This window comes from Marmota monax, unplaced genomic scaffold (genome assembly GCF_021218885.2).
Source record: "Marmota monax isolate L192 unplaced genomic scaffold, Marmota_monax_Labrador192_F-V1.1 WCK01_AAM20220418_F8-fsc00263, whole genome shotgun sequence".
Lineage (NCBI taxonomy): Eukaryota > Metazoa > Chordata > Mammalia > Rodentia > Sciuridae > Marmota > Marmota monax.
Window position 1 is genome coordinate 1,314,117 of NW_026693408.1, and position 12,041 is coordinate 1,326,157.

Below are 12,041 nucleotides of genomic sequence, written 5' to 3' on the forward strand. Positions count from 1 at the left end.
GTGGTGCGCCCCGAGGGCGTGGGGCGCGCAGAGGGTGGCCGGCAGCAGGACTACTTCAGCCCGACCCGCAGCACTTCTCTGCCGCCGCCTCGGGGTGTCTCTGCTTCTCTGTGAGCCGAGAACCGCGGCGGCGGCGGCGGCGCAAGGAGGGGAGCGGGCGGCGGCGGCGGCGGCGGCGGCGGCGGCGGCCGCGCCAAGAAGCGCCGGGTCACCGCAGGCTGAGGCGCCCGCCGTCCCCGCCCTCCCCCTCGCTCTCCTTCTCCCTCCCTCCCGCCTCCCTCCCTCGCTCGCTCCTTCGCTCTCCCCGCCTTCCCTCCACGCTCCCCCGCCCTCTCCTCCGCGCCTCGCCTCCTCCGCCCCGCGCCCTGCGGTGCTGCAGCTGCGGGCGGCTCCAGCTGCCCCCAGATGTGGGCTGGGCGGCGCGCGGGGAACTTTCGCGCCGGCTGTGAGTGCGGGGCCCCGGCTGCGGTCCGGCTGCCATGGATCCGCCGGCGGGAGCCGCTCGCCGCCTGCTCTGCCCCGCGCTGCTGCTGCTGCTGCTGCTTCTCCTGCTGCTGCCGCCGCCGCCCGCAAACGCCGGACTCGCCGCTGCCGCCGACCCCCCAGGTAGGTGCGGCCGAGCCCCCACGCCCAGCAATCCGAGTCCGCCCGGCTCCGCCCCGCGTGCCCCGCCGCCCCCTCCCCAGGCGTCGTCCAGCTAGACTTGGGCAAACTCCGCGCGCCCCGCCCGGGGCCAAGTTGGCCAACTTCGGGGCCGCGTTCGTCGCGCAGGGGGCGCCCAGCGGTGCAACCGGGTGCCTTGGGCCACGGGGAGCCTCGGAGCACTCGCAGCTTCGGAGATGCGGAGCATGGGCTTGGAGGGACGGGAAAGCCCCGCGGTAGAGAGCGCAGAGCTAGCTCCAGCGGGTCCAGGGGAGCCAGGGCGAGGCGGCGCCGGTGCTCGCTCGCGTCCGGGGACGCTCGGGAGGAGCCGGTGCTGAGCGCACCGCCTTGGGCCCTGGGGATTGGTTGAGGCGCCCCAGAGGGGATCCCCGGAGACTCGTGGGACCCTGTTACACTCCTCCCTGTCCTTGGACGCGCGGGAAGAGGGGGCTGGCAGCGGGCTACCGTGGAGCTGGACTCAGAGGAAGGCCGCCCGTACTCGGGGAAGCTGTTTCGGAGGCTAGCGGTGAGGCTAATTGATCAGCAGAGGCAGCCGAAGGGTCGAGGCGCACGGGTAGGGGACCCACCGAGAATGTCTTCCGATCAGCCCCATGTCCTGCCAAGGACGGTAGGTTCAAGGGGCAGGGGACGCCCCGATGGGGTCGTCACCCCACGAACCGCGAGGTACCGGCGGAGCCCCAGCCCGGAAAAGGACAGGGGACAGATCTCTTAGCTGGCATGACCCTCGAGGGGGATGGCTGGGTGGCGGCGTGGCTCCGGAGTGGTGGAGCTGTTAACGCCCCTTCCCGTTTGCTAGAAAGCCGGGAGGTGCAGGCTAGCTTCTGGGGGCTTTGTGGTGAAATGCCCCATCCCTTCGCATTGAGGCGAGGGCTAGGGGATGCAGGGTTCGGCCGCCGCCGGGGAGTTCTCGTCCAGTCTAACGTCCCTTCCCGTTGCAGGTGGGCCCCTGGGGCACGGAGCGGAGCGCTTCCTGGCGGTGCCGGTGCGCACTGACGCCCAGGGACGCTTGGTGTCCCACGTGGTGTCGGCGGCGACGACCGGAGTCGGGGTACGAGCTCGCAGGGCCGCCCCTGTCCAAACCTCGGGCTTCCCAGGAGGCAATGAGGAAGACCCTAGCGACCGCTTGTTCTACAATGTCACGGTCTTTGGCCGAGACCTGCACCTGCGGCTGCGGCCCAATGCCCGCCTCGTGGCTCCCGGGGCTACTGTGGAGTGGCAGGGTGAGACGGGTGCAACCCGAGTGGAACCCCTGCTTGGGACCTGCCTGTACGTTGGCGACGTGGCCGGCTTAGCTAAAGCCTCCTCAGTGGCGCTCAGTAACTGCGATGGACTGGTGAGTAGTGTCTTGCTCCTTTCAGTTTTCCGCCCTTGCTTGGGTTTTGGAAACTGGTTACTGGGAATCTCCTGGGAGTGCAAGTCCTGCGCTGAGAATCTTCTCTGGGGTTGGCTGAAGGGCAAGTTGTATTGATTAGTTTGAAAGGGGGCTCATTTATGCAAAGCTGTGTGTGTTTGGGTCTCCCCAAAGCCCTTACCAAGTAGTAGAGTGTGCATTTCCCTTAAGTCTACCTGCACCTCTGTGTCTTGCATCCAGATAGATTGATACATGTTTGTGTATCTCAGTGAGTGTGTGCATTCACACATGTGTTTTGGAATGTCAGTACTTTTTTCTAGGTGTGTACCTGTGTGAATATGTGAATGTGCCATTGTCTCTCGTGCATATTCATATGAGGGGTTTGTGCTCATGGTTGTGTCAGGGCATCTGTTGAGTGTATGCCTGTGCATCTTAGCATGTGTGATATGTGTGTGGTAGGCATGTGGTTTGGCAGTCCTCTGTGTATCCAGAGGACATCAGCCGGGGAGCAGGCATTGGTGTTGAAATACCCTGTTAGTCTTCTGCCCCTTGACTGACCTGGAGCCACTGAGTTTTATACTGTGGTTTCCTGATGAACTCTAGTTGGTGATTTCAAAAGTCATTTTTCTCTATTTAGAGCCAAGGGGAGAATTTGGAAATGAAGGTTCTAGTGCCCAAGGACTGCTTGGTCTTTTGGGGACAATCCCTGAAGGGTAGGAGATAGGCTAGGGGAGGGCTCCTTTTAGGACTGCTGTGCCACTCAGTATGGCTGGGAAGTTCACTTGCTTCCAGGGGCCCAGAGGAAGAAAGCCTGGATCAATGCTCAGTCAAGAGACTGACATTGGCGGTGCTGTCTGGCTGCTGGGGGCCTGGCACATGGCAGAAGCCACTGCAGTTTTCTATTTTGGATTTGGTGTGTGGTGGTCAGGTTGACTGTGCTGGCCAGACATCTGAAGCCGTCCCAGTCCCACCGTGGGTTCTGTTCTAATTGCTGCTCAGGGCACTCCTGCTCCAAGTGAGTGGCCACTCTCCTAGCCCTGCTGGTCTCTGAGCACACCCATCTGCAGGCAGCTCAGGCTGGTCCTGCTGTCTGCAGAACCTGCAATTATACCAGAGCCCCACAACCACTGGTGTTCTTTTTATGGACACACAGGAAACATCACTTGTTGCTTTGGAAAATCACTGCCTTTGGTTGGATTTAGTTAGAACCCTGGCATATTGTAAACAACTATAAATGTCCTTGGAGGAACTGGGTTCAAATAGGGCAGTTCTTTATAGTCTCTGAGGATGTCCTGGGCCTCATAGGTATGTTTCCTTTTATGCTGTGGGTGAATTTCCTAAAAAATGAAAGGAAATCATTGCTGGGGACTTGGGGTGAAGATGTGGGACAGAGTTGACTTGGATGTAGTCTACTGGTGGATCAATTCTGGGTAATATTTATTTCCCAATGGAGAGCATTTCAGTGGTTTTGGTGATGGGTTGCCACTGTGTCATTCATTCACCTGTGCATTTGATGATTCATTTGTCATGTCAGCACCTTCCAATGTATTTACTGGTCAGAGAAGTGGCAGGCCTGATACCTATTAAGAAGCTGACAGGCTGAGGGGCACTCTGGTCAGGGCTTTGAGAGTATGCTTTTGGGGGCTATTTGGATGGGGTCTTGTAGAACAAATTGCCAGCTGGAAAAGGCACAGATTGGCAGCTGGTCTGAGAGGGGAGTATGTGCAGAGGCACCAGGTGTGAATTGGCCTGGGAAGGACAGGCATGCTGAAATGTCTCAGGTGTTAGACCTACACAGTCAGAGGTACAAGACAGTGTTAGAAAGAATACTGGGTCCTGCCAGAGTAACTTTGAATGCTGCCGGTGAATAATGGCCTTGAGACAGTGGGTCAGCATCATTAGTTCTTTTCTTCCTTCAATATGTGTGTGTGTGTGTGTGTGTGTATCTGTTCTGATTTTGTGTCAATTAATTTTTTTAACCCTTTAGGTCCTTCTGTGCCTCTGTGATAGGTCCATTCACGGAGGACCTTTTTTTTTTTTTTTAAATACACTTTGTACCTCTGGTCCTTCCATTGACCCTATAGGGGAGGTCCTAGTCCTTGGTTCACAGATGGAGCACTGGGGCTCTGAGAGGTTGAGTAACTTGTCCTAGGCCACACAGCCAGTGATGGCGGGAGTCTGACCTGGATCTGTCTGACCCCTTCTGCCACAGTGCTCCCAAATATGGGTTGGTGAAAGATGCTAAGATACAATAAAAGGAGGAATCAATTTCTGGGCACTCCCTCTCACTGGGCCTAACTGACCAAGCAACTATTGACTTTCACCACTGTTTTACATAGAGCTCCCTCCTCTGCTGCGGGGACTCTTCCTTGATAGGTATTTAAATACACCAAAGTAGGTGAGTCAGGTTGTACTGATCTTGTTAACATGCCAATTGGATTCCAGTTCCTCTGAGGTGGGGCCTGAGGTTCTATATTTCTGGTAAGTTCCGAAGCCAGTGTTCCTGGTTCTTGGACCACCCTTTGAGAAACGAAGCTTTACAGCCCCATTTCTCCCAAGAGTGTCCTTTAAGGTCCTGCAAATTTTTCTGAGCAAATGGGGTTCACTGGACAAAGCAGAGTGGGGAAAGCCTGCAGCAGCATTTGCCTTGGGAGGGTCTATGGTGCCTAACAGGATCTCTAAGTTGTATAATAAAGAAATCTTATGAACTCTGTGTAATCCAGTACTCCCCACACAAATAGGGTAGTGGAACTGATCTTTGAAGAACCTTTGCAACTAGCTTCCTAGGCAAATGTGTGGATAAACCATGGTGCAGAAGGGATGTGCAGGGTTACAGCAGGCACCAGTGGCCCCACTACTTAAGTTTAGATGCTTGTGTGGGAATCGTCTCTCCCAAGAGCCATAGATCCTTTCCTGTGTCCCTTGGCCTGGGATACACAATTTGCTCATCTGCTTTCCTGTTCCTGAAGACACATGAGACTATCTTTCTGCTTTAAAGGAAAGCGGTAGTAACTATTATTATGTTGACAGTGGTCTCCTAATCTATTTAGTACAAAGGAACTCTAATTTATCTGCTAGTGTCAGTCAAGGTCCTTTTAGTTACAAGTAACAGAAAACTCAACTCACATCAGTTTAAACAGAAAGCACACCTGGTGAAAAATCTTTAGGTGTGGCTGGATCCAGACGCTCCTACCCGTTCATCAGGACCCTTGCTTCCTCTTGCCTCTCTGCCTTCCTGTGTGTTAGCTTTGTTTTCAGATGGAGCCCCTCTGTGGTGAATCAAGGGGCTCCAGCAGTGCCAGGCTATCTGTTCCTGCTAATTCCAGCTGAGTCTTCTGTATCACTCTGCCTACATGGTGTTAGGATGCCCCCTTGAGAATCAAGGCATGGGTTTGCCGAGTCCCATGGAACTGAGAGTGCAGGAGGAGCTGCTCGCCAACATGATAGGAAATGGTTTTTGCTAGAATTCAGGTCAGTGTGTAAATTCTACTGAAGTCAGGTAGAGTTACGATAAATGCTACATGAAGACATGGGTTATAGAACCTACCATGCACCTTGTTTCCAGAAAGGCTGATGAATGTAGCTTCTCCAGATTCTTTTATAGCCACTAGTCAGAAGTTGTTCATAATATTCATGGGGGGAGTCAAACTTTACCTTTTCACAATGAGTGAGAAAAATTGCTTAGCAAAATATTTTTTATATATCACATCACTGTGGAAGAGTTCTCTCTCTTGGGCTGTATAGGTGAGCTAATTTCATGTCACTTTTACATGTTTATTAGAAACCGAAATGAGAAGCCTGTTGGGATAGAAAGTAACAATAGTAAGTGACAATTTACCACGATCCTACTGCGTGTCTTATGACCCATGGTGTTGTCACAGCACCCTCTGGAGCATGACCTGGTATTGTCCCCATTCTGCTGATGAATCAACCCAAGGCCCCCCAAAGCCAAGAAAGCTCGCTTCAATCTTGGCAGCCAAGGCATATCTGATTCCAAGGTCACGTTAGCTACACTGTATTGGCTTTCATTGCTGCCTTTGTTGTTGCTGCACACCGATCAAAAGAATGAAAAAGAAGAACTGCATTTCTTTAAAACATTTCCACATCTTTCCTATTCGAATTCCTGGAGATCTGCTCTGTCAGGAGTGTTGACTGTTGCCTGCAGGAGTGAGAGGGAACTGGGGGCAGGCCTGTGGCTGCCTGGCCCGTTAACTGGCTGCAACTCCTTATGGGTGTCTCGGCTCCTCTTTGGTGTATGATTGCAGTGAGGAATCCAGTAGGATAGTAGTGACCCTGGTACCTCTACCTGCCCACTGAGTGCAGTCCTGGGGATGTCCCAGGCCTGGTGTCTCTTCCTTCACACTGGTACTGGCCAGTGAGAAGGAAGCTGCTTCTATGTACTGGATGGTGGAAAAGGTCTGACCTTCAAAGCCTGGTCCAATCCTGGGGCCTGAGAGAAGAGAGGTGTACACCCTTCCCTGGGGGCTCAATATATGCCCCCATGACCCTGTGAGGTAGAGCCTCCCGTGTGGGACCCAAGGTCTCATAGCAAGAAGGAAGCTGCTGCCTCTTGGCCTGGGGCTCTCCCTGCTGGCCTGGCACCAGCTCTGTCCAGTCTTGCTGGGCAATAGGAATCACTAAAAGTCACAGAGAAAAGTCATAAGCTGGCCCAAGGGACCAAGATGAGAAGGCTGCTGCCTTTGAGGCCTGACACCTGGCTCCAGCTAGGTCAGGTGTTAAGTGTGACAGGCAAGTGTGGGTCGACCCTAGAACTGTGGGGCTGGGGATAAGGGCCTGGGATTTGGAGCTGTATCTTTTAGGGTTCTCCTTCCTCCCACCTTGCCTTGGCATTGCCTGGAGAGCAATGAGAGAATGTCAGGAACACCAAACAGGGGCCGTGGAAATTTTTGGATTCCCGAGGTATCTAGGCTGTGAGGGCTCATCAGATCAGAGTGGGGGCATCTACTTAGCCCCTGCTGTGAACAGTTTATACAGCTACCTATCTACACAGGATGTTCTCAGCTACTTCTTTGGCTTATTATCTTCCCTAAGACTCATTTAGTTTAAGTGACAGAAACACAGCTCACATTGGATATAACAAACAAGAGACATGGTGGGCCCAGTTACTTAGAACCTGGGGGTTCTAAATAGGGTCAACCTCAGGCATGGCTGGATCCAGGAGCTCAGGACATGTATCTGTCTCTCGGCTCTTTCACTCTCTGTTTTTACTTCAGAATGCACCTCTTTCCCCCATGGGAGCCATCAGCTGCTGTAGGTCTAACTTGTCCTCAAGCAGGCACTCCCTCTGAAATGGAAAATGATTCTTTCTGGATGATACTTAAAAGAGTCCTTCCTGGGCAAGGATCTAGTTGAACCTGCTTGGGTTATAGTCTCATCTTTAAACCAACTGCTGTGATGCAGGCTGTGATGAGTATCTTGTTCACCTTTGGAGTTGAGGGTCAGACCCCTAGACTCTGGGATGGAGAGGGTTGTAGAAGCCTTGCTTGCTCAGCAGCCTCTGGGACCTCTCTCCTTGAATAATGACCCTGTACTCCTTGGGTGGAACGCAGTCTCCTCCCTCTCCTTCATACCCATCTTTCACTTGGGTGGGGAATCCCAGGATCCCCCTTCCCTCCATAACCCCCATGTTCAGTCAGCACCATCCTAGAGACATCTGAAGTCCTTCACCCTGGGATTCTTCACCACACCCAACTCCTAGCTCTGTCTTTGGCTCCTCAGCTGCTTCTAATGGGTCTGTCTCCAGCAACCCTTTCTCCACCCAGTAGCCAGAGTCAGTTATATAAATGATATAAATGACATATCAAGCATCCTGAGCTTCTTGGTGACTGGTACCACAAGCATCTCTGCCTATGGGCCCAACACCAGACTAGGTGGAGATCAGCTGGAGGCTGTGAAAAGAGAGTGCCCAGGACGTGGGGGTAGGAAGTCTGTGCAGGGGAGGGCATGGGAATTGCCCCCGAGGATGGGTGCTCCCAGTGCTCAGGGGTCGCTCACCTCTCCTACCTGCTCTGCTCTGCTGCCAACCCCAGGTGTCACCATTCAGTGGGGCAGGGCCCCTTGGAGAGTGGCTGGGAGCTCTGCCTCTTTTCCCACAGAGAAGTGCTTGTATATACATGTGGTTTTGCATGGTTTTCTGGTCCTTGTTTGGGGGTTTATGAAACCTAAATTAAAATCTCCTGGTTTAAGTCAACCTAAGTACAGAAGGAAAGCCCCCTCTGGGTATATATGGGAAAGAGTTGAGTAGGAATGAGGAGACCTTGAATTGGGATCTGGGATTTACCCTATGCCCTGGACAAACCATCCCCTTCCCTCTACCACCCCTTAATTTCTCCAGGTGGAAAGTGATCGGAGTCAGCCATTTCTGGAACCCTTCCAGGCAAACTCCAAAGTTGGAGTTGCAAATTCAGGTACTTCAGGGGCCAGATGAAGACCACACACAAATGAGGGACAAAGTCAGGGGAGGGTGATGGGAACCTTGGTGAGCCCATGCCCCATCTCCCTTGATAGATCATTGTCCCTGGGGAGCATGGGCTCCTTGCTGCTGGATCCTCCCATGTTTCTTCAGAGAAGCTGCGTTTGTGTTGTCATGTTTTTTATTCTTTTGACATTGTGCGAGCAAACAGTGTGAAGACCCCATGGGGGTCTCAAGGTCCCCTGATAGGGCCTGTAGAAGTATTGAGGCTGTCTTGGCAGCAGGATCCCTGGATGGGTTTGGGATCCTGGGCAGGAGGGGTCTGTCCCAGAGAATTTGCCAAGTCCTCAGCCTTCCTCCCGTCTCTTATTAGTTCAGGCCGTCCACAATTTCCTGGCTGGTCTCATTGCCACTCCTTACTATTTGGTGAGAGGAAGAGACTACCCTAAAGGCTCTTCCTAAGTGGCACTGGAGAGGGGCGTACAGCTGACTGGCTGCCAAGATGGAAGCTGTCTTATCAGAAGTTTGTGCTCATGGTGGCAAAGTAGCAACCTACAGGCTCCCTGTGTGCCCCTTGATATCCCTCCAGAGTGCCATAGACTGGCATCTGGTCTAAAATCAGATTCTTCTGGTTTTGGCCAATAAGGTAACTGAGGATTGGGCAATGAGGCACTCTGGGGATGGAGAGGGGTGTTTCAGGGGTCCCGTGGTATCTTGACCCTTGCTTACTCAGCTCCTCCTCCCTATCTGATTCTGGTTACTGGGCATCGATGGCTATAGCTGCCCTCACATGCCCGCAGAGACAGCCTGGTGGAAAAGTATGGGCCTTATTTTCCTGAGGCTTCAATACAGCTTTGATCGACACTGTGGTGGGGTTTAGGTCCTGGGACTTTTTCATAACCAATCACCTTGGCTCAGAAGTGCAATATGATTGGCTCCAGCTTGAGTCACATGCTCCTCCCTGCCCCCAGCCTGCAATCATAAGAAGGGAAACAATGGCTGCTGGGAGACAGACCACCAGGATGGACCCCTGGGCAGCTGGGATCCTGGCTCCATGAGCTGAGGAACCTCTGCAGAGGAGCCGCTTGAGGAAAACCAGCCCCTGTGGTGCTGTTCATCTACTTGTGGAATTTACTCAGTCCCCGCAATAATCCTGTGAGTTGGCCATTCTTGTGTCTATTTTACAGATAAGGACAATGAGGCTCAGAGAAGTAAATTAGATCTCTCCCCTAGACAGGGTGGGGGCTCTGGCTTTGGAATCTTCTGGGGAAGGGTGTCACAAAGTCAGATGGTCTCCTCATGAGGGCCAGCATGTCAGTCACTGGTCTCTGAACCTGAGTCCAGGGAGGCCAGCTCTCTCTGGCCTATCCTAGCTCATATTGCTGCTCCCTGCTCTGTTCTTCATCATGTGGCTATGTACGTTTCAGGCACTGGAGGTTAAGCATAATGATGCTGCTCATTCAGGTATGAGCAGGTTTCAGGTTCCTCCTGCCCAATGGTTATCTTGGGATCATGCTCTGTCCCCCTGTGTCCCTAGCACTTGATGACTGAGGGACTGAGGACCTTTATTCAGACTCAAGAGGGAGGTGAAGGATCAGAGATATTGCAGCTGTGTGAGCAGAGGACCCAGCCAGTGGTTTATCTGCCTTGAGCCCCAGGGAAGTGCCCCAGGGCCGGGATCCTCCACTCTGCATTGAGGCTGTCTTTGCTTCGAAGTGGCCTGAGCTTGCCTGGACCTCCCCTCTGCTCTTTAGATATCCTTAAGGGCAAGTGTGAGTGTGGCTCCTTCTGGGAATCTGGGTCTGTATGGGAAGGTGGACTTGTCTTTTCTTACCCTCACCTTCTTCTTTGGCTTGGGTAGACCTGGGGGGTCCTATGTGTGTGTTTGCGTGTGCATGGAGAGTGTGTGGAGCTGTGTGTATGTGTGTGTGTATGCATGTGCATATCTTGCAAGTGTGTGCATTTAAGTATGCATGAGGATGTGCACATATGCACGCACATGGATGAATGTATGCACATGAGTGGTGTGCATTTGAATAAGGATATGTGTGTGAATGTACACATATGTCAGTGTTCATAGCTGGATGTGAGTGCACATTCAAGTGTGTGCATGTATGTGTGCATTCAAATGTATATGCTCAGGTGTGTGCATTGGAGAGTGTGTGCACACACGTGTGTATATGCATTTGTGTGTTGTTGGCAGATATTTCCTGCAGGGGTGGGCCCTGAAGTTGGGTGGAGGTGCTGAGGAGAGAGGAACACCCCTGCCCGTTGAATTTTGGGACTGCCTTATATCACCCCTCCCCCACTGGTGGGAGCTCTGGAATGGGAGGGCCCAGGTAGATGCCTCTTGCTCTGCTGCATATGTTTCATATTAAATGTCAGCTGTCCACCGGGCCTGCGGTGCTGCCATTAATATGGAGAAGTTATTACCAAGCCTGGAGCTGGCTCCTCGGGCTCATCCATGAATTTCAATTACACTGCACATCAACTCCAGGGCAGGCGGAGTGGGACACACAGCTTCTGCTTGCAGGCAAAGGAAACTGGCATCCAGGACCAAGGGCCAGGCACTGCAGAGAGGCCAGACTGGAGCTTTGCTTCTTCCACCCCACCCCTGCATTTCAGTGATTAACTGGAAATAAGTGGGCTTATTATGTGCTGGAGGCTGCTGTGGGTCACAAGGCCAGCTCTGTTCCTTGAAGCTCTGCAGCCTGGACAAAGGCTACAATGCTGCAAAACTCAATTAGATTGCAAAAGGAAGGATTCCATCAACACCCACTTCACTGGGCACTGGAAGAATAGATATACAGTAACCATTTAGCTTAAGCTGGGGTGCAGGAAACATTGGCTGTTTCTGTATTTCATTGGCTGGCTCTAAGGTATCATCAACTGTAAAACACACCATTACTTTATCTACCACCCAGAAAGTGGTGGTAGATAAAGTAATTCAACTGCAACATGGTGCCTTAACCATAGTCACTGGAGGAATAGGAACCAGCCATTGCAGCCCCAGAGCTCTGATTGCTCTTTCTCACCCCAAAGGATAGGCCATTTTCCCTGCTTTGCGTTGTTTCTCACGTCTTGAAAAACAGTGCAGTCCAGCTTCTTCTCATTCTGGTAGTCTCTCTCTCTTTGATGACCTATGTTCATTCCTCCAGAGATATTTGCCTTGCTGATACCACAGCTGCATTCTGTTATCCCTTTGCCCTTCTGCCTTATTTCCTTTTTTGAAATCATGGTGTGACTTTTCTAGGACATTTTGCAAGAAGTGCCAACCCTGCATGCACCTCAAAGTGAGGAGCCAAAAGCATATGTTAGAGAAAAGACAACCTTTAACCAGTGGTGCTGGGGAAATTGGTTATCCATATATGAAGAACAAGACTATCTCTCATCCTGCACTAAAGTCAGTCCCAAATGGATCAAAGACCAATGAGTTAGACTAGAAATGCTGCTGCTAAGTTGGTGTGTGCTCAGCTGGGCTACCACCCCATGGTGACAAGACCCATTGGTTTTGTCCTGAGTTTGGAGGTGGTAAATGTGTCCTAAAAATGTTTCCTCTTAGAGCCCTAAAGATGTGATTGGATAATGATGGTG

The 12,041-nt window shown here is 52.4% G+C and overlaps 1 protein-coding gene across 1 annotated transcript in view; it reads left to right on the plus strand.

The window, feature by feature from the left end:
- The first annotated feature begins 422 nt into the window (after nucleotides 1–422).
- The window catches only part of Adamts2 (ADAM metallopeptidase with thrombospondin type 1 motif 2), a 261,665-nt gene continuing 250,046 nt past the window's right edge, over nucleotides 423–12,041 (plus strand). Inside the window, exons 1-2 of the mRNA XM_046457097.2 lie at nucleotides 423–606; nucleotides 1,602–1,996. Coding sequence (XP_046313053.1) covers nucleotides 480–606; nucleotides 1,602–1,996 — 522 coding nt within the window. The 5' untranslated portion in view covers nucleotides 423–479. The remainder of the gene's footprint in view (nucleotides 607–1,601; nucleotides 1,997–12,041) is intronic.